This window comes from Megascapheus bottae, chromosome 3, assembly GCF_031878675.1.
Source record: "Megascapheus bottae isolate mThoBot1 chromosome 3, mThoBot2.hap1, whole genome shotgun sequence".
In the NCBI taxonomy this organism is placed as follows: domain Eukaryota; kingdom Metazoa; phylum Chordata; class Mammalia; order Rodentia; family Geomyidae; genus Megascapheus; species Megascapheus bottae.
This window is the reverse complement of record NC_143511.1, coordinates 88,470,531-88,490,339: the sequence shown is the minus strand read 5'-3', so window position 1 is coordinate 88,490,339 and position 19,809 is coordinate 88,470,531. Positions and strand designations below refer to the sequence as shown.

Genomic DNA, 19,809 nt, shown 5'->3' with positions numbered 1-19,809 from the left:
TCGAGGGGCACATTCTGGGTGTACCAGGTGCTCTCTCCTTTCTTGTTCTACCTGGAGGTTGGCCTTAAAAAGCCCAGTGACCAGAGTTATTTTGGAGGAACACAGCTGGCCACTCTCACGTTATAATACTGAAACTGCAGAAGTGACATCGACGCCCAGCCTGAGGGGTGGAGGAGGGAGCCAGGAGCGGGGTGGAACCTCTCCACCACATGGTGAGTTAGGAACACCCATGGGGAAGTGAGGTGGTGGCAGATCTGGGGTGGCCCTCATGGGTCAGGTCTAGCCCTCAGTTTGGAAACAGTGGCCAGGGGCAGCTGGACGGGTGGGGACCCTTAGGGCATCAAGCCTCTGGTAGTCGGGCTGTAGGCGCAGGCCTGATGCGATCGTGGGACACCCCCTTCCTCTTTTTCTATAATGGAGACATGTGAACGTGGGCTGAGTACTGTCTCTGAGCATTTTTGTGGAAAGTTACTGTTCTAATGCTTTAGACACAGATTTACTTCTGGCTTTTTGGGCTTCTTTGGAGATAAGAGTCTCACTGGACTTTCCTTGCCCAGGTTGGCTTCACACTGTAATCCTCAGATTTCAGCCTCCTGAATAGTTTGGATGATTGGCGTGAGCCTCTGGCACCTGGCTGAAGCCAGCCTGCCTGTCGGCCTGACTTCTTTCTTTCTTTCTTTCTTTTTTCCTGCCAGTCCTGGGGATCAAACTCAGGGCCTGAGCACGGAGGCTAAAGCTCTACCACTTGAGCCACAGCAGCATCACTTCTGGCTTTTTTCCATGTATGTGGTACCGAGGAATCGAATCTTGGTCTTTGTGCATGCTAGGCAAGCGCTCTACCACTAGGCCAAACTCTTGGCCCATACATGAGGTTCTTTTCAAACAAATGCTCATATAAAGGTGATGTATCTAGAGGGGTTACAGGTATATGAGTCAGGTTGAGGTTTCTTTTTATCCACGTGGCTGAAACTGCTTCAGGGCTCACAGGGGACAGAACTGGCTCCAGCTGGTACAGGAGATCTTGAGGGCCTGTCCATACCTGGTAGAGGTGGCTCTCCCAGCCCACAGCCCCATGAAGAGGGTGGGAAGGAGGGGAATGAGGGGAGGGGTGAGGGCAGTCCTGGCTCTGGCCTGGCTAACTGCAGGGCTCCAGGCATGGGAGAGAGTAGTAAGCCCACCTTAGCTTGCTCTTCCTCTGCCTGCCCTTCCTGTGCCCCTGAGCAGGTGTGGAGTTCCTCCCCTCCCCTCCCCTGGACTGGGCCACAGTCCCCTCCCCAAGCCAGGCAGTGCCTCTCTCACCCCCTGCGGGGAGGGGCTGCGGCTGGGCCTGCAGCTGTGAAAATTCTTGACCTCTACCCACCCAGCTGTTTCTCCCCTGCTCCCCCCTCGCCTCTCCCCTCTCAGCCCCAGGGGCCTGGTGCTGGGGTGGCTGGAATTTCCAGGAGATGCAGTTTCTCACTGTCTTCCATTCTAATTTCTGAGAAGGGGACTCAGAGCCTGGCCTTGCTGTTTGTCACACTCAGTCCGAAGAAACAGAAGAAGCAATGTGTACTTGTGGGGAAATCCCCAAACCCAAGAAACAGTCAGAACCCCAACCTTAACCCTGGTCCCCCCAGGTCCAGGCTGGCTAGCCTTCCCAGGGAGCCAGGGCCTCTTCTCTTTCCTGAAGAGCTTGTCTCTGGCTCTGCCATGCAGGATCTAAAGAGAAGGGGGCAGTGTGGGGCCTCAGCTCCTGCTCGCACCCCACGCTGTAGGATGCAGGGCTGTGCCACCTGGGGTTTGTAGCCAGCTGTCCCCCTTGGTATTTCGCTGTGGCCGTGTCTGTGCTGAGGCACTGGCACATGGCAGGCCTCCCTCCTTGACTGTGCATGGAGGTGAGGATGGCGTTGCCTCACGGGTCGTGGGTTAGGCTTCCTCTGCGCTGATCACTGAAAGGCCCCGTGTGGTCTAACACTATGCCCGCATCACCATACACACCCAGGCTCAGAGGAGGGCTTACTTGGAGTCACACTTGGGGTGTGGAGGGGGGTGGGTTTCAGTCTGGATAGTTGCTGCTGCTGCTGTTGGGGGAGCAGCTTATCACAGTAGATGTGCCTGGTAGAGCAGAGCTGTGCACCTCGTGGCCAGGATAGGAAGAAAGGAAGCTGGAGCCCCACAGTCCCCTCCTTCGAGGATGCCCCTTCAGTGACTGGAAGCCCTCCCATGGGCTGTCTCCCTCAGCACCACGCTGAGACCAAGCCTGGGGCCCCGGGCCTGTGGGAGACACCACAGCTAAGCTACCAGAGGGGAAAGGGGGCCCATGAGGGCTGGGCGTGGCCTCTGTTGGGCCTCCCTGCCAGCTCTGTTTACAGGCTGGGGAACAGTTCCCAGAAGGGTCTGGCTGATCCGGGACCGGCCCAGCCCCAGGCTGTGGGTCCCTGGAACTCACAAGACAGCTCGGGGAGCTGGGGCAAGGTTGTAGACCTCCCCCCACGGTGGGGAGGGGTCCCATTTTGGGCTGTTTCCTAAGGATCCCTGGGGAGCTGAGAATGTACCTCCAGCAGTCCGTGTCCCCCTCGTGGCCTCTAGGTGGGGAATGTGGTAGGAGCCAGGAGACCCTCCCAGAGGGAGAGGGTTTTCAAAGCCTGCTTCCTCTCTCCGTCCTGAGTGCCAGCTTCCGTCCCCGGTCCCCCCAGGGGCTGTCCATCTGGCAGTTGGTCTCAGAGCCTTGACACTGCTCTGTGTGCCTGGCTGGCTGGAGCCTTCTGTAGAGAGGCCGGCTTTCCGCCCTGCCGCTCGCAGCAAAGGGCTGCTTGCCTCTGCTCCCAGCTGTGGAGGGACGCTTGGCTGCGCCCTCCTGCTCGGGAGCTTCGTGCTTCAATCAGGGTTCCTTCCATGTTTTCAGCTCAGCGGGAAGGGATAATGGCAGGACTTGTTCATTTAGACGGAAGGGCGATAATCCAGGACACACTGGCTATTATGGATGCATTTGCCTTTCATTTCAGCAGGCAGTGGGAAAACTGGAATGGCCAAGGGCGTCTGCCCTGCTCTGTTGGGAGCTGGATGTCCACACTGCTCAGGAGAAGGGGTGCTTGGATGGGAGAGCGGATGCTGAGTATGATGGGGAGGCTACAGAGAAGGGAGAGGAGATGGGGACGATGAAGGGGTACACATGGGGACAGTTCCACAGGAGTTTTGTGGCTCGTGCTCGTGGTGGGGCGGCTGGACTGAGGAAGAGCGTGAGCAGGGCAGAGATTGGGAGGGATGGCGAGGCAGCATCTGGACCAATCTTTCTGAGCCGTGCTCACCTGGGAGAGCCACAGGAGAAAAGATTTGAACCCTCTGGCATTCAGAAGCTGACTCAGAGAAGGTGGTTATACAGAGAAATACGAGAAAAGCAATTTCCTGCTAGCTTTGCAGGAAATCTTGGCATTGACCCGGACCTTGAAGTCCTGATTCCATGGGCCACTCTTTATCCCCGAGGCTCAGACAGGCCATTAGCTATCTGCTGGGCGCAGGTGGCAGGAAGGAGAGCAGGCTTATTTCTCAGAGTCCTGGCTTAGTTTCTGACTGCCCGACTCTGTCTGGGGATCCTGCTGCTCTGCTTGGCATGCAGTTGGTGTCTAATAAGTGTCTGTTGAGTGTGGACTCTGGGGAGCACAGAGCTGAGGATGGCTGTGAGTGGCACCCCCAGCCTGAGCTGTACAGACTTCAGTGGACCACTCCTGGCCACGTGTATGTGGATTTATTCGTGGCCCTCTTCCCAGGCCATTGTTGAAGACATGAAGCTGAGGTACACAGCAGCCATCGCATAGCTAGGCACAGCCCTGGGCTAATGTGCCACTGTGTCTCCCTTCCACGGGTGGTGACTGCTCAGCCCTTCGCTTCCTGCGGCTTAGGGGCTACAGAGACGGCAGACCAATTAGCCAGGCTGTTGTAGGAAATCTAGGCTGTGGCTCCCTTTCAAGACGTGTGTTACGCACCAAGGTGCAATATCTGATCGTACAAAATAACATTTATTGACATGAACTCCAGCTCCAGGAAATGGAGAAAACTTTTTTCTGTGTTTTTGTTTTCATTTTGTCTTGTGTGTTCATTTATCTGTCTTTGGAAGGGTAAAGGGAGGGACAGATATGGAGGGATAAAGGGTGAACAGATGCAGCAGTGGTATGCACGGGGCACTATGTGGAAATGAGTTATACAACTTGTGGATGGGGATGGGAGGGAAAAACCGGGAGAGAGGGAGGGAGGGCGTGACATTGTCCAAAAAAAATGTACTGGCTTGCTTAACTGTAACCCTCCTGTGCATCGCCTTTATTATTATTATTATTATTATTTTATTTTTTTTTTTTTGGCCCCTTTCTAGCTCAGGCCCCGTTCGCTCCGGCCCTGCTCGCTCCGGCCGGGCTCGGCCCCCTTTCTAGCTCCGGCCCCGCTCGCTCCGGCCCGGCTAGGCCCTCTTTCTAGCTCAGGCCCCGCTCGCTCCGGCCCCGCTCGCTCCGGCCCGACTAGGCCCTCTTTCTAGCTCAGGCCCCGCTCGCTCCGGCCCGCTCGCTCTGGCCCCGCTTGCTTCCGCCCGGCTCGCTCCAGCTTGCTCTTGGCCCTGCTCGCTCCGGCCCGGCCCTGCTCCTGGCCCCGCTCGCTCCGGCCCGGCCAGCTCTCGCTTGCTCCTGGCTCTGCTCGCTCTGGCCCCGCTCGCTCTGGCCCCGCTCGCTCCGGCCTCGCTGGCTCTGGCTCGGCTCGCTCCCGCACGCTCCGGTCCTGCTCGCTCCGGCCCCGCTCGCTCCGGCCACCACTCGGTTGGGCTCTGTTCACTTCAGCTCAGCTCGCTTCTTTCGCTCTCTGTCACTTGTTGCAGTCTCGTCTCTGCCACTTTTCCGGTTTGGTTGTGTCTCGTCTCTGCCACTTCCGGCTTGGTTGTGTATGTGGGATACCGAGGAATCGAACCCGGGTCTTTGTGCATGCTAGTCAAGCACTTTAACCGCTAGGCCAAACTCCCGGGCCCTATTATTATTATTACTATATATATATTGGTAGTGGGCCTTGAACTCTGGGCCTGGGTGTTGTCCCTAAGCTCTTCAGATCAAGGCTAGCGCTCTACCACTTGAACACAATGCCACTTCCAGTTTTCTGGTGGTTAATTGGAGATAAGAGTTCCATGGAGGGCTGGGAGTTTGACCTAGTGGTTAAAGTGCCTGCCTAGCATGCACGAAGACCCGGGTTCGATTTCTTGGTACCACATACATAGAAAAAAGCCGGAAGTGGTGCTGAGGCTCAAGTGGTAGAGCTCTAGCCTTGGGAAAGTCCAAGGACAGTGCTCAGGCCCTGAGCTCAAGCCCAGGACTGGCAAAAAAAAAAAAAAAATTTAAAAATCTGGGCCGGGAGTTTGGCCTAGTGGTTAAAGTGCTTGCCTAGCATGCATGAAGACCCGGGTTCGATTCCTCGGTACCACATACGTAGAAAAAAGCTGGAAGTGGTGCTGAGGCTCACGTGGTAGAGCTCTAGCCTTGAGAAAGTCCAAGGACAGTGCTCAGGCCCTGAGCTCAAGCCCAAGACTGGCAAAAAAACCAAAAACAAAAACAAAAGTTTCATGGACTTGTGTACCGGGCTGGCTTTGAACTGCGATCCTCAGATCTCAGCTTCTTGAGTATGTAGGATAACAGGCGTGAGCTACCAGGCCTGCCCTCTTTTCTTATCCTTCCTCTTGCCTATGGCTCTGGGGTTCCCACTGGGATTGGACAAAACCCTGGGCTAGCCTGTGAGCTCTGTCCCTTGCCCCCACTGGGTATGTGGTCTCTCAGCTTTTCCTCCCCCTGTAGAGCAGGGGTGCCGCGCAGCTCAGGAGGTGAACCAGACGGTAGGTGCCAGGCATAGGGTCTGGAAAGGCCCAGCGCTCAGCGCTTGCTGCTGATTACTGGAGAAAGTGGGAATGCCACTGACATTGTTGAAATGTGGAGGACAGGTGGGCCTTGAGGTGTGGGCACCTTTTACACAACAGAGAAATGAAGTGCTCTGTTGGCTTGGTCCTTCCTACTGTGTGGATGGACAGCGTGGCCATCACGGTCAGTCGCCTGGTTCTGGGGGTCTGAGGACCGTCTCTCCTGTAGCCCTGATGGTAGGCAAGGCCAGCCCCTGGCAGGCCTCTTCACCTGCTCTCCCACCTCCTGTTTTGAGAAAGAGTGGCTCAGCCATCCAGCCAGGCGTGGGAGGCCCTGGCATTTAGGCGATTGGGCTCATGGCTGGCTGTGGGTTCCTTATTCCCGAGGGGAGGAAGTGTTCATGCTAAATCGTCCAGACATAATCAAATCTCTGCTGCTCCTCAGATCCGGCTCCACAGCCTTCTGTCTGCCCAGAGCAGGGGTGGGGGCGGGGATTCTCCCTGGGAGTCATCCATCCAGCTGGCCCATACTCTGTGCTGTATGTGGTGGTGCCTTGAAGTCCTGGGGACAGCCCTGGAAGCTTCCACGTGAACTGTGGAGAGACTCACTCTATCTGATTTGGACCCTTGTCAGGGGAGCCCCGATGGCTGGTGTATCCTGACAGAGCTAGACCCCAGTTCTGCCTGCCTTGGGTTTCAGAGGCTGTGTTTCCGGGAGTAAGGGCAGTCCCCAGGAAGCTGCTCCTGTGGAGGGCGGGTGGGGCTCTGCATCCCATCTCTGAGTCACTGTGATTCGCTTACACAGCAGCGCCATTGACAGACATGTCCCGGTCCTGGCCACTGTGTAGCAGTGTAGAAGTTCATCTGAGTGTCCACGGATACTGTGGGTCCACAGATACTGGGCTCCATGGGTACTGGGTGTCCATGGATACTGAGCATCCACTAATACCAAGCCCCTGTGCTGGGGTGGGTGTTGCTCAAAGTTGAGATTAGAGTGCAGACGGCCCCAGCTTCTGCCCTGTGGAGTGTCACCTTAAGATCACCTGCTCATCCCATCCCCTCTAAGCCCCGCATTTGACCCATTCCAATAGGCCACACTTATTAAATTGTAATGATGCCATTTAAAATGGTTTTTGGAATGATCGGGGCATAAATAAAACAAGATGTTAATTCGTTTTCCCATTTTTTATTGATCAAAGACGTCCCCAGCTGCCAGGCAGAGCTTCAGATCTGCAGGACTCAGTGGTGTCCCCTGGGGTCAGTGGTACTCCAGCTAGAAGTGGAGTGACCACCTGCCAGTTATGGGCATGGTAGCGTCACTTGTTGAAATGCATCGGAAGACTCCTTGTGTCTGTGGACGCTTGCTTGTCAGAGCCATTCTGTCAGTGTGACCACGGATGTGGGAGTCCCTCAGAGGGATCTGGAGGGTTACTTTTTAATTATTAATTTATTGTTGTTATAGCAGTTCAGAGGGATTACAATTGCATGAGTCCGGTAATGAGTACATTTCCTTTCAGACAGTGCCTTCTGTTCCCTCACTCTCTCCCAGTCCCTCCCTCCTGTCTGTACCCAGGAGTTGTGAGATTCATTTTTATTCCTGTCCACTGCTGCATTTTGTCTGTGCCCCACCCTTCTAAAGATGTACCCTTGGATACACCATACATAAGATAAAGGACAGAATCATCAAAAACTACCAAAAAAAAAAAAAGCAAAAAAAGAGGTCTCTTGTTTCTATGTCTTGGAGTTTGTTCCAGTATGTGGATTATTTTACATAAATATGAAGAGGTACTTAGGCATTTTCCCTTTGAGTTTCTGTCCTAAGGGTCTCACTGTGTGTGCATATCTAGAATCCTGTGTAATACATTGTATCCCAGTGTAGTTTAGATGGAGGTTTTAGGAGAGGCTTGTTCTGAGCTGGGTGCCAGAAGCTTCCCAGACTTGGGGGGATGAGCTTGGGAGGATCAGGGTGCCAGATCAGCCTGAGCAGAGACCACGGTTCCTTCCCTTCTTCCTTTTCTTTTCTTGTTGTTGGTGGTCATGGGGTTTGAACTCTGGGCCTGGGCGCTGTCCCTGAGCTCTTCATCCCAAGGCTACTGCTCTACCCCTTGAGCCGCAGCCCCACTTCCTGTTTTCTAGTGGTTAATTGGAGATAAGAGGCTCACCATCTTCAGTGTCCTGGCTGGCTTTGAACCTCGATCCTCAGACCTCAGCCTCCTGAGTAACTAGGATTATAGGCGTGAACTACTGCTTCCGGCTCAGAAATGTTTCTGATCCCAGTAATGGTGGAAACTTTAGGTAGACAGTGGTTCCAGGACGTGTCCTGCTGGGAAGTGAGGCTCTATCCTAAAAATACCCAGTGGAAAACAGGGCTGGAGGCTCAGCCCTCTTGAGACCCTGAGTTTAAACTCCAGTGCAGCCAAAAAACAACACAAAATAAGAAAAAGAGGAACTGGCCTCTTGAGGCCCTGGATCGCCCTGTTGTCTCTCGCTGGCTGTGATGTCCAGGTGTGTCTTGTCCAGGCTGACAAGATGAGCATGGCCGTGATAGAGTCTGAGGCCAGCCCCTAGGTCTCTGGAGGCCATGCTCTCTCCTCAGCCCCTCAACCCCTGGGTGGTCAGGAGAGGAGCCTTGTGTGTTAGTGACAATTTCCTATCCAGAGATGGCTCGTGTGCCTGCGCCTTCGCTTGGGGGCCCTGCCCCTGTCTGGGCATCCGTCCTGGAGCCCGGATATCCAGATGGCATGGAGGATACCCGAGAGGAACAGGCCTGGGTTTCAATCCCAAGAAAGCTTTGACTTAGGCCTGTGCGTCTATGTTTGCAAACTGGGTTCAAAACATGAGAAGCAGTTGGGTGTCAGTGGCTCATGCCTGTAATCCTAACTACTAAGCTGAAATTTGAGGATTGCAGTTTGAAGCCAGCCTAGGCAGGAAAGTCCATGAGACTCAGTGCCCAGGGTTCAAGCCTCAGTACACATACAGACACACACACACACACACACACACACACACACACACACACACACACACACGAAGTAGAAGGGCTTGGTGGACTGGAAAGCATGTGTGGGCCAGTAGTTATAGGTGCAAACCTTCTCCTAGTCAGTTTACAGGTCTGCCATCTGATCATGGGCTTCAGAGTGAACCAGCCTGCCACCAGCTCTGCTGCCTCCTTCCTGGGGGTCTTGGGTGGGCCAGGGGCCACTCGGAAACCTCGGTTGTTTCTTCTGTAAATTAAGAATTGCTGTAATGACTCAGGGTTCGGTGAGCAATTCAGGAGGTGCTGGCCTCACGCCTGGTGTTCTGGAAAGCCCTCTGTACAGTGGGGCTTTTGTACTTGTCGTGACTCAGTGCGTGGACACTCCCAGAGGTCAGGGTGGAAGGCCTGGAGCTCTGGACCTCGTGGAGAGATGGGACGCACGCATAGCCTGGGGTCAGATCTAGAGCCAGGTCTGCAGCAGAGGCTGAGCCACATTCCCATGCCCAGCTCCATGTTCCTCCTTGGTGGCCACATGTGGCCTTGGAAATGCACATCAGCTCCATCTGCGGCCAGCAGGACTTCCCTGGGCCCTAGTGAGAGGGCTGCATCCCAGCGACACCCCTGGCCCTGTGCACCCTGGGCAGGCTGGGACATGGGTGTCCAGAGGTGGGAGCACTGTGCCCTCATGGGGTCATGGTAGCATCCTGTCTGTCACAGGGCTGTGCCCTTCACTGCCCACTGGTCAGTACCCAGGCCACCTGCATTCAAGCTGCAAGTCGCTAGCTGAAGCTGGCTAGCTGTGTGACCTCAGACAGGCAGATTCACCTCCCTTGGCCTCAGTTTCTCTCTCTTTTTTTTTGTTACATCTTTTTTTCTGTTTTTCTTTCTGGTCCTGGGGCTTCAACTCAGCCTGGACACTGTTCTTGAGCTTCTGCTCAAGGCTAGTGCTGTACTGCTGGAGCCACAGAACCACTTCGGACCTTTCCTGAGTAGATGGTTAGAGATAAGAGTGGACTTTCCCTGCTTGGGCTAGCTTTGAATTGTGATTCTCAGGTCTCAGCTTCCTGCATAGCTAGGATTATAGGCATTAAGCTACCAGTGCCAGCTTGTGCCACAGCTTAATGTGAAGCTCTGTAAGGCGAGGTGACAGAGATCCTCAAACCTGGCAAAGCCTCCACAGAAGCACTCAAGGTGGAGTGGGCCTGTGTGGGCTGGGCCGTGAAGTGTCCCCTCCAGCAGCCTCAGGTGCGGGCCCCATCTCTGCCCGTTCATTCAGAAGCTCCCTCTGGCCCCTGGTCCTGGGTTCTTGCAAAAGCTGAATGGCAGCTAGCAGTGAGCAGCAGCTGGGTCTTGTCTGGCAGAGCCTGGGGAGGTCTGAGGGCGGCTGGGCCTGGAGCCTGGGTCCTGGCGTTAGTGGGAATTCATCCTGATTAGACCAGAGGAGGCTGAGTGGCCTGGAGAAGCTGCAGACCAGGCGCTCCCAGCACTGTCTGCTCCAGCCCTGCCTCTGTGGCCAGTACTGACAGAGGGAGGCCCCCAGTGGGGGGACAGGAGGGGTGGGAGGAGGAGGGAATGGCCCACTCCATCTCCCAGGGGCCTGAGCCAGCACAGCAGGCCCTGCTGCGCGCCACACTGCAGGAGCAGGGGCAGCATGGGGGCACCCATGCCCCTTTCCCCAGGCCAGGTTCCAGGGATAAACTGGCCTTCGGCTGCTGTCCCGCTTTGCCCCGAGGACAGGCATTTGCTTCCCATGGCTGGAGGCTGAGTCCTTCCTCTGGAAGTTCCACAGGCCTGGATGATGGGGAGATAGGCATGCTGCTCTGCTCTGCCAGGGGCCACAGGGACACAGGAGCAGCTCTGGCAAGGATAGAGGGCTTTAGGTGCCATGCCATGGACTGTGCTGCCCCCCCTCCCGCACTGCCACCAGCCTGGGTCCTGGTGGGCGCTGTGGAGAGGAGGTGGATAGCAGCCCTGGGCCCTCCTCTCACCTTGGACTTTCTGGGGTCTCTTCACTGTTGGGTCTGGCTCTGCTGTGTGGGATTGGAAGGCTCTGGCCATGTACCCTGTGGGGCACCAGGGAAGAGACAGTGGCCCCTGTCCTGCCACCTTGGAAAGATAATGAGCCAGCAGTCAGGACTTGGGCTTGCCTTTCCCTGCCAAGCAGTGCTTTTTTACTTAGCGCCTCAGTTTCTCTCATTGTACAGTGAGGAAGCGAGAGATGGAGCCATAAAATTAGGCCTTGATGAGTCAGGGATGCAGTGGGGGACCTGGTGCTGGGCACACTCATTATAGTGTGAAAGAGACCTCAGTTGTTGGTGTTGGTGTTGGTGTTAGTGTTAGTGGTGGTGGCGGCTGCGGCGGCGGCGGCGGTGGTGGCAGCCTCCTCCTCTTCTTCCTCTTCCTCCTGCTCTTCCTCCTCCTCTTCCTCCTCTTCCTCCTCCTCTTCCTCCTCCTCTTCCTCCTCTTCCTCCTCTTCCTCTTCCTCCTCCTCTTCCTCCTCCTCCTCCTCCTCCTCCTCCTCCTCTTCCTCCTCCTCCTCCTCCTGCTCCTCCTTCTTCTCCTTCTTCTTCTCCTCCTTCTCCTTCTCCTCCTCCTGCTCCTCCTTCTCCTTCTGCTTCTCCTTCTTCCTTCTTCCTTCTCCTCCTCCTTCACCTCCTCCTCCTCCTCCTTCTCCTTCTTCTTCTTCTTCCTTCTTCCTTCTTCCTTGTTGTTGTTGGTCCTGGGACTAAATGCAAGGCCTGGGGCACTGTCCCTGAGCTCTTTATTTTGCTCAAGGCTAGTGCTTTGGGCCATAGCACCACTTCTACTTTTCTGGTTGTTAACTGGAGATAAGAGTCTCAAGGACTTTGCAGCCTGGGCTGGCTTTGAACCGTGATCCTCAAGCTCAGCTTCATGAGTAGCTGGGATTATAGGTGTGAGCCACCAGTGCCCAGACAGACTTTAATTCTTTTTTTGCCTTCTGCTTGCATGCCAAACTTCTTTTTTTTTTTTTTTTTTTGGCCAGTCCTGGGCTTGAGCTCAGGGCCTGAGCACTGTCCTTGGACTTTCTCAAGGCTAGAGCTCTACCACTTGAGCCTCAGCACCACTTCTGGCTTTTTTCTATGTATGTGGTACCGAGGAATCGAACCCGGGCCTTTGTGCATGCTAGGCAAGCACTCTATCACTAGGCCAAAATCCCGGCCATGGATGCCAAAATCCTTAATGCTCACAGCCTCAGTTTACCCTTGTATGAAATGAATCCCAGAAAGGTGTGGAATGAACATGTTAGATGGAGAAAGTGAAGAAATTGCATGTGATTGGAGCAAGCACAAGTGTGTGTGTGTGTGTGTGTGTGTGTGTGTGTGTGTGTGTGTGTGTATGTGTGTGTAGGTGCTGTGCTCTGTACCACTCGAGCCACAGCTCTACTCCTGACATTCTGGTAGTTAATTGGTGGCAAGAATTTCAGAGACTTTCCGGCCTGGACTGGCTTTAAACCTCCATCCTCAGATCTCAGCCTCCTGAGTAGCTGGGACAGGCGTGAGCCACTGGTACTCTGATATCTAGGTTCTTTGTCCCGGCTTCCACCTTGGAATCTGCCAGTATAGCTGTTTTCCAGGGGCTAGCCTGGAGTACTGGGCTGCCCCCACTAAGCTTACGCTGCCTAGGGCCACTGGTGTGGAAGAGGGGCTGGCCTCTGAGGCCGGGTCTCTGGGCAAGGACTGCTGGCCTGCTCTGAGCCCCAGAGGGAGGCCTGGCCTCATGGCCTGTGATTATGGTGAGGACCTGTGTAATTAACTCTAAAATGGGAGGCTGAAGAAGAATTAAAATATATGCTTACTGGAAATTAGAGACAAGCTCTGTGCAAAAATAGTCGAGGTAGGCCAGGAGTCTCTGTGCATGTGCAAAGTGGCACAGCAGGAAGGGAAGTTTGGTCCCAGGATGCAGCCCCTTCCCTCGCCCAACTTCTTAGACTGGAGATGAGTATCACGTCCCAGGGCTGTCTTAACAAGTGCCCAACCCCGCGGCGTCCAGCACCCCAAATGTCCCGTCTCAGTGCGAGAGCCCAGAAGTCCAAGGGCAGAGTTGGCAGTGATGGCCTTCTCCTAGCAGGCCCAGGAGGGGATCTGTGCCAGGCATTCTCCCTGCTTCCGGAGGCCAGTGGCCGTCCGTGGCCTACAGCCGAGTCACCGCAGTTCCTGTCTCCACTGGCACACGGCCTGCGTGTGGGCCACGCTGTTTCCCTGTTCCTCTTGAATAAAATCTTTCACTGTGCTAATGTATACGTAACATTTACCATTTGAATGGAATTATTTTTTGAGGCAAGATCTCACTACATAGAACAGACTGCCCTTGAACTTGAGTTCTTCCGGCGTCTGTCTCCCAAGTGCTGGATTCCAGCCGCGTGCTGCCACACCCAGCTCCATCCTTACCACTTCCAAGGGTGATAAAGTGCTTCAGCACACTCGCAGTGCTGCGCTCCTGTCTCATCTTCCCACGGACACTCTGTTCCCGCGGCACCCCCTCCCCAGCCCTCCCCAGCCCCAGCCCTCAGTCTGAACCAGTCTGGGGCCTTCTCCTGAGTGCAGTCTCCTACATTTCCTCATCCTTTTCTGTCTGCTTTGGACTTCTCAGGTCAGGAGTTTTAGATCCACTTGGTTCAAACCATGTGAACAGCAGTTATCAGCCACATGTGGCCTTTGAGGGTAACTCACTTGACATGACCTTCAGTGGGAAAAGTCGGTTTTCAGTTGGACCCCGTGCCTTTGAAGTGCTGGGTGGATTCCTGTCTACCAGCAGTTCTGTTAGACTGCATGCACATGGAAATGACATCGTTCCGGAAAGTTCTTCGGGAGAGCACTGTGGTGGGTTAACGGAGACTAAAGAGATGTGACAGGTAAAGTTGTGTGATCCTGGATTGGACTCTGTGCCAGAGTTGACTTGCCTAGCACTCTACCACTTGAGCCATAGCACCTCTTCTGGCTTTTTCTATGTATATGGTACTGAGGAATCGAACCCAGCTCTTTGTGTATGCTAGGCAAGCACTCTACCAATTGGCCAAACTCCTGATTCCATTCTTCCTTTCTTACAAAGGACATTCAAGTTGACCTTAATCTGTGTAGAGTGCAGAAATACAAGTCCGGCCTGCTGCTGGGGTCTGTGTTAATTGGGGGTTCTGACTGTGATAAGGAGAGGAAGGAACGCTGATGTGGGGATGTTTCATTCATAGTTCATCTCCAATACCAGAGGAGCGGGGAGACCAGGGGTGGGAAGCAGGCATTGTAGGAAAGTGGAAATGAATCTTCATTGTCCTTGAACAGCCACCAGCAGGGTGGCCCAGGGTGTCGGAGGCTGGGGCTTCTCTGCTGAGGTCAGGTCCAGATGGGTGTCCGGCAGGGACACGCTCGAACGTGTGTGGGCGGTTCCTCACGCTCTGGTTCTCCCTGCCTCTTCAGGTCTAACCTGGAGGTTGTAGCTTGCCCCTCGGGGTGAGCACCCATCCGCCAGGACTTGTCTGAGGCCCTGAGGCCTGCTGGGTTGAAGCCGGCCCAGCAAAGTTGGTGTTCTAGCACACCAGGCCTTGGGTGCCCCTGCCCCCAGCGTCATCTCACGTGTTAACCATTGCCAGGCAGGATTTGAACCTGTGGCCTGGTGCTTTCAGGCCTGCTCAAGGCCTGTCCCCTTGCCTGGCACCTCATTAATCTCAGCGTAGCTGTCTCCAGGAGGACAGGGGGATCCAGGGGGGTGATGGTGTGGTGTCCTCCACGGCCCCCACTTCCTCCTGCCCCAGGTGCTTGGCTGTGGGAGCCCCGAGTATGGGGAAGACTGTCCAGGTTGGACGTGGGACCACTGGCCTGTTGCTTGCACATTCGGCTTCCGACTGTGAGGTAATCAGGGAGGTCATGAGGAGGCTGGTGCCCCTGGAAGGTGAGACATGTGTGCCTCCATGCTCACACGTGGGACATGCTCTGGCGAGCATGCGTGCTCACAGGTGTGTGATGCGTTCTGCCCATGTTGCCAGCCCAGCTTCAGCACCTCTTGTTTCCGTAGGACCACCGTTACCGTTTGTGCGGAGCTGGGCTTGCCTGGCCTGGGAGGGGAGGGCGGCCTGTGCTGAGGACTGGTGGGTGGCACCATCTGACCCAGCCTTAGTGGGACCAGCATGGCTGGGTTCTGCTGTCCACTGACTGAGGCCATCCTGTCAAGCTGTAGAGCTGGTGTTGACTGTGATCTGAGTCTTCCCGGCCTCCAGTGGCCAGTCTCTGCTGACCATGTGATTTCTGCCTGCCTGCCAGAGCCGGGTTATGTGGAGAGTGCTGAGACAGAGGCAGAAGCTTTCTGCCCCTGAACCCGTTACTGCTTCGCTGTTGCTGCCTTACTGATTCTGATCCCCCTCCTCCTCCCCTCCAGTTCCTGTGTTTGAAGAACATCCGCACCTTTCTCAAAGTCTGCCATGACAAGTTTGGACTAAGGAACAGCGAGCTGTTCGACCCCTTCGACCTCTTCGATGTCCGAGACTTTGGAAAGGTGAGTGGGCTTGCCACGTACCATGGCGAGGCATACTAGGGCTCAGATGCCTGGCTCTCCAGCCTAGAAGTTTCCTTCCTCTCATGTGGTTGGCAGGCACTGGCCGGGCCAGGTCACCACCAGGAGTGTGTAGAACTTGGGGTACGTGGGCAGGGCTGTGGGGAGAGCTTCCTGTCTCACCTGCTGTGCCCACATCCAGACAGGTGGGAGGAAACAATGGGGTGAGCACCGCTGGTACAGGGGACATCGAGGCTGGGCAGGTGCAGAGACCCTGGGGGCTGTGGCTTTCTGGTGAAGCTGAGTGACCCAGGGTGCCATGTGGTATTAAAGGCACAGCAGGCCCATGATAACTACCATTCAGTGGACAGGATGACACTGCAGACAGCCTGGATGGGCGTGGACTGTGGGGTCATTTGGTTCCACGTCCCTGCGTGCTCTCAAAGGCCACGGGCTGCCAGGCCTTGAGAGACCACCTCTTCCTGCATGAGCAGAGCTGCTGCCTTCCATCTGCTGGTGGGATCTCACAGGTGTCTGTTGCCTAATACCGTTATCAAGGACTGGGTGCCCTGTGAATCCACGATTTGCAAACCACCAAGGGAAGTATATGTTTGTAGTTGCAAATCCTGAGAAGTCCTATCCAAGAGGAGCCTGGGTGTGTCGGCTTGGCCCCACCGCTGAGCAGTCCCTGTGAGTTCTCTCTACCTTTCCGATATTGTCACTGGTTTTAGTCCAGCTTCTAGAAGATCCTGTCCATCTTGCGTGCGTACATGTGCGTACGTGTGTGTACTTGCCAGGGTTGGTGATTGAAGGCAGGGTCTGGGGGCCACCCCTTAGCTCTTTTGCTTCCACTTGGGCTAGACCCCCTCTCCTCCCCCCCCCCCCCCGGTCTGACTTTTTGCTGCTTAACTGGACTTCTCTCCCTGTCTGGCTTCAGCTTGGGTTCTCAGATCTCAGCCTCCTGAGAGGCTGGGATGACTGTTGTGAGCCGTGAGTGCCCAGCGTTGTCCATCTCTTCCACGATGCTCCCGTGAAGGGAGAGTCACGCCTCCCTGAGTCACACCAGCGTGTGCGGCAGGCCGGGCTCCAGGCCATGGGAGCTTGGGTGGTAGCTGCTGGTGGTCCTGGCTTGTGTTTGGCTGTCAACCCCACAGATCTGTTCAAATGCTTGGAATGCTTTCCTAGCCCTGTCCCGTGAACAGGTAAGATGGATTTGACCCAGGTCAGGGAGAGGCCAGAAGTCACACATACAAGCGCACAGTGTACACTCACTCATGTACACACTCATTCACAGTACACATTCCTGCACCCCCACACCTCCAGACTCAGCACAGGTCTCTTGTTCATGCACCCTCAGACATGCACATGAACAAATGCAAGTGGCATTGAAAATAATTGCGAAGAGGAAAAACACCCTGACCAAACCCACGTCTTGGCCAAGCGTTAAAACCCACTGCTCAGCGTATAATTTTGTTTTCTTTTGATTTGTTGCACTGGAATGCAGTGATGTAAGACCTCCATAAATCTGGATTAAGTTCCCAATATGTGACTGGCCAACTGTGTGGCCAGCAGTTTGTGAGGGGACCCTGTTCCAGTCAGCAGTTTCCAGGAGGTGGCTTGGGCCATGCGTGTTTGTGCCAGCCCTGTGCGGAGTGGAAGGAACTTGACTTAAGGCTTTTTTACTTCTTGGTGCCAGTACTGGGGCCGGTACTAAGACCTTGAGTGCTGTTTCTTAGCTTTTTCAGTCAAGGCTGGTACTCTACCACTTAAACCACAGCTTCACTTCTGTTTTTTTTTGCTGGAGATAAGAGTGGCACAGTGGCTCACACGTGTAATCCTAGCTACACAGCAGGCTGAGATCTGAGAATCTCAGGTCAAAGTTAGCCTGGGCACTAAAGTCCGAGAGACTCATCTCCAGTTGACCACCAGAAAACTGGAAATGGCACTATGGCTCAAGGGGTAGGGCAATAGCCTACAACTGACCCCACAACTGACTCCCCCCCCAAAAAAATTAAAAAAGAGTCTCATAGACTTTCCTGCCTGGGTATGCTTTGAACCATGATCCTCAGATCTCAGCCTCCTGAATCTCTAGGGCTACAGGTGTGAGCCACTAGAGCCTGGATTTCTCCTGGGCCTCTTGCTGAAGCCTGTGGTGACCCTCCCCACATCCTGGCATCTGCTTGTGGGACCAGGAGTGGACAGTGGAGTGGACAGTGGGGCTAGACCTTGAGTCAGTTTGCATGCTAAGACTGGAGGTAACTGTTATTTACTCTGACTCTCAGGCTGGGCTGAGGAAGCTAAGGATTCTGCCTTTCTTGCTTGGTTCTGAGAACCAGGGGCCAGGGGAAGGGCAAGGGTGGACAGAGCTCCTGGGGCAGGCCACTGGCTGGGTGAATCAGGCTCCTTTCCTGGGTTTGTCAGCGTGAGCTGCCACATTGGGCCTCCGTGGTGGATGGCTGTGGTAACACCATCCTCCAGTTGTGTTGAGCAGGACTGAGTTGCATTTGTGGAGCTCTCAGCACACGCTGTGCCCTGAGCCTGTGGCCATGGCCCAGGGACTCTGATCCTTCCTGGTTCTACACCTAAGCTGGTGTCCTCTTGGCCACGTGGAGGTGGCTCGTGCAGTCAGTGCATGTGGTGGGTTGGCTGGGGACCTGGGCACTGGGGGATAAGTCCTGTACCTGCCAGCTCTGGGGAGGCAACACCAGGTTCAGGGTGCTGAGGCAGCTGCCCTAGGTGGGAGAGGTGATGCTGTGGCTTCTGTCCCTCTGTCCCTAGGGGAGAAAGTCTGTGCTCCCATCCCTCTGCTTCAGAAAGAAGCCAGTGCCCCTCAGGGTCTTAGGTGTGTTTTCAAGCACTTCCCGTGGGCCTGTATCTGCTTTCCACCCATTGCACGGCCACCTGGGGCCGCTCTCCTTGGACCCCAGCAACTCAGAGCCACAAAGCTGTGGTGCTTGCTCTGCTTTCCCTCCCCAACTCCATCTACACATTCTTCCTTCAGTCCCATCTTCTTTCTCTCCACCCCTCTTCTTCTTGTGACCTTTCCTTTCCCTCTTTCCCTCCCCCACCCATCAGTCAAGTAATAATTCACTAAATCTTGTTTTGACGTGATGTATTCCTGGGGCTCGAACTCAGGGCCTGGGTACTGTCTTTGAGCTTTTCTCAAGGCTGATTGCTCTACCACTTGGGCCAAAGCTCCACTTCCAGCCAGGCCACTCTGCCCACAGATTCTCAGCCTGAAACCTCTCTCTTCACCTCCAGTGGGGGCCCAGAGTTCGATTAATTCAAGAGGAAGCTGGGGAGGCCCCCCCCCCACATACCTGTTGGCCAGCGTCTCTCTGTTCCCTGGTTCAGGGAATCTGGGGAGACGTCTGGAACCCTGAGCATCAGTGAGGCTGTTCTCTCCCAGGCTCTGGAGCCAGGCTGGCCCTGGCCCAGGCTTCCCAGTCAGGTGACCTGGGTGTGAACAAACTCTGATAGAACCTGGTCTGATGGGCCTTTGTTTCCACAGGAACAGAAGGTAGACTGTGGCTGACCCATTGCAACATTGCTTTAGGACATTTTGCGACATGTTTATTAGGATTTTTCTCCTCCTCTTGGTCACTTGCCTTTGCAGGGACTAAGTGGTCCAGAGAGCTGGTTTTGGAAATCAATCTCTTCTCTCCCGCCCCCCCCCCCCCGCCCCGCTTTCCCCCTCCCTCCCTCCCTCCCTCCCTCTCTCCCTCTTTTCCTCCTCCCTTCCTCCCCCAGTCTTGGAGCTTGAACTCTGGGCCTGGGCACTGTCCTTGGACACTTTTTGCTCAAGGCTAACGTCTGCCACTTGAGTGATAGTGCTACTTCCAGCTTTTTCTGTGTATTTGATACTGTGGACTTAAACCCAGGGCTTCATGCATGTCAGGCGAGCACTCTACCACTAGGCTACACTCCCAGCCCCTGGAAGCATTTCTCTCTCTGTCTTTTTTTGTTGGTCGTGGGACTTGAACTCTGGGCCTGGCGTTGTCCCTGAGCTCTTCAGCTCAAGCCTCCCACCCTACCCTTGAGTCACAGCCCCACTTCCGGTTTTCTAGTGGTTAATTGGAGATAAGAATCTCACAGTCGGTCTTAGTCTTTAGTACCCGGGCTGGCTTTGAATTGTGATCCTCAGATTGCAGCTTCCTGAGTAGCTAGGATTACAGGCATGAGCTACCACGCCTGGGAAGCATTTCTCTTCTGACTGCCTTTCCTGGTGCTTTTCCAGAGGGGAGGGCTGAAGGCAGGGGTGTGTGGGATGGCGCTTAGCCTGACTTTGGTGTTGACACCCCATTGGCCTGCCCCCTCCCCAAGGCTTACGGGGCTCTCCTCCTGTCATGGCTGCTCTCCATAGTGGAAGGTATGCAGCAGAGCTAACTGGAGGAGTGTGGAAAGGATTTCTACAGACTCAGGCCGGGCTTGCCTGGGGTGGGGGTGAGGAGAGGGGATGGGGGATTTGGGACTG

General features: G+C 55.0%; 1 protein-coding gene across 1 annotated transcript in view; it reads left to right on the top strand.

Moving 5' to 3' along the window:
• Window positions 1-19,809, top strand: part of Vav2 (vav guanine nucleotide exchange factor 2) — a 115,163-nt gene that overhangs the window by 17,463 nt on the left and 77,891 nt on the right. The window contains exon 2 of the mRNA XM_090329408.1: window positions 15,222-15,338. Within this exon, the coding sequence (XP_090185534.1) occupies window positions 15,222-15,338 (117 nt within the window). The remainder of the gene's footprint in view (window positions 1-15,221; window positions 15,339-19,809) is intronic.